General features: G+C 41.5%; 1 protein-coding gene across 1 annotated transcript; it reads right to left on the bottom strand.

Annotated features, from left to right (window-relative positions):
* Positions 1–489, bottom strand: LOC112091675. The gene has a single exon (XM_024165873.1). It carries the CDS (start codon positions 487–489, stop codon positions 1–3), a length of 489 nt encoding a protein of 162 aa, XP_024021641.1.
* Between the last annotated feature and the right edge of the window lie 137 nt (positions 490–626).

Here is a 626-nt window from a genome sequence, read left to right on the forward strand (position 1 = left end):
TCACGGTGGAAGAAAGCGAACTTCCTTTACGTGATTCGAAATATCCCATTGCGAAGTATCCGGCACAGGATAGATTGTCTCAGCATACGCAAGAGCCCAAACTTCTGTCCTGTAGTATTTTGAGCATAAATCATAGAGTGACATACCTGCTTCTCTACAACATGATATTGCATGCTCGCATGGTATCTGCTCAAGGTCGAACACACGACAAGTGCAACTCCTCGCTCCAATGTTGACAATTGCATTGGCCTCTCCACCTGTCACTTGGAACTCAACAGTATTAAGTCTTGTGGCCGTTAGAAATCCCGCTTTGTTGTGCCTCTCACGAAGAGTTTTTTCCACACTTGGCGTTAATAATGTTTTAGTTTTAGAAACTTCGACCCGCCTGTTATTAAACCACTCTGACATATTCGCTTGTATAAAATTAAAGAGGGCAATGACAAGGTAATCTCGAACATCTTTGAGCATTGCATTAACTGACTCAGACATGTTTGTGGTCATAATATTATATCGATTTCCTTTAAAATGAGCACGAGACCACATTTCAAAACGAACTTGCTCCTGTAGGTATCTAGCAACACTGGGATATCTTGCAGACAACTCATCAAACAAGACAGAAAACTCGT

This window comes from Morus notabilis, unplaced genomic scaffold (assembly GCF_000414095.1).
Source record: "Morus notabilis unplaced genomic scaffold, ASM41409v2 Scaffold468, whole genome shotgun sequence".
Lineage (NCBI taxonomy): Eukaryota > Viridiplantae > Streptophyta > Magnoliopsida > Rosales > Moraceae > Morus > Morus notabilis.

Excerpts from the sequence above, each read along its gene's own strand:
- LOC112091675 (XM_024165873.1), bottom strand. The coding sequence starts at position 489 with ATGTCTGAGTCAGTTAATGCAATGCTCAAAGATGTTCGAGATTACCTT.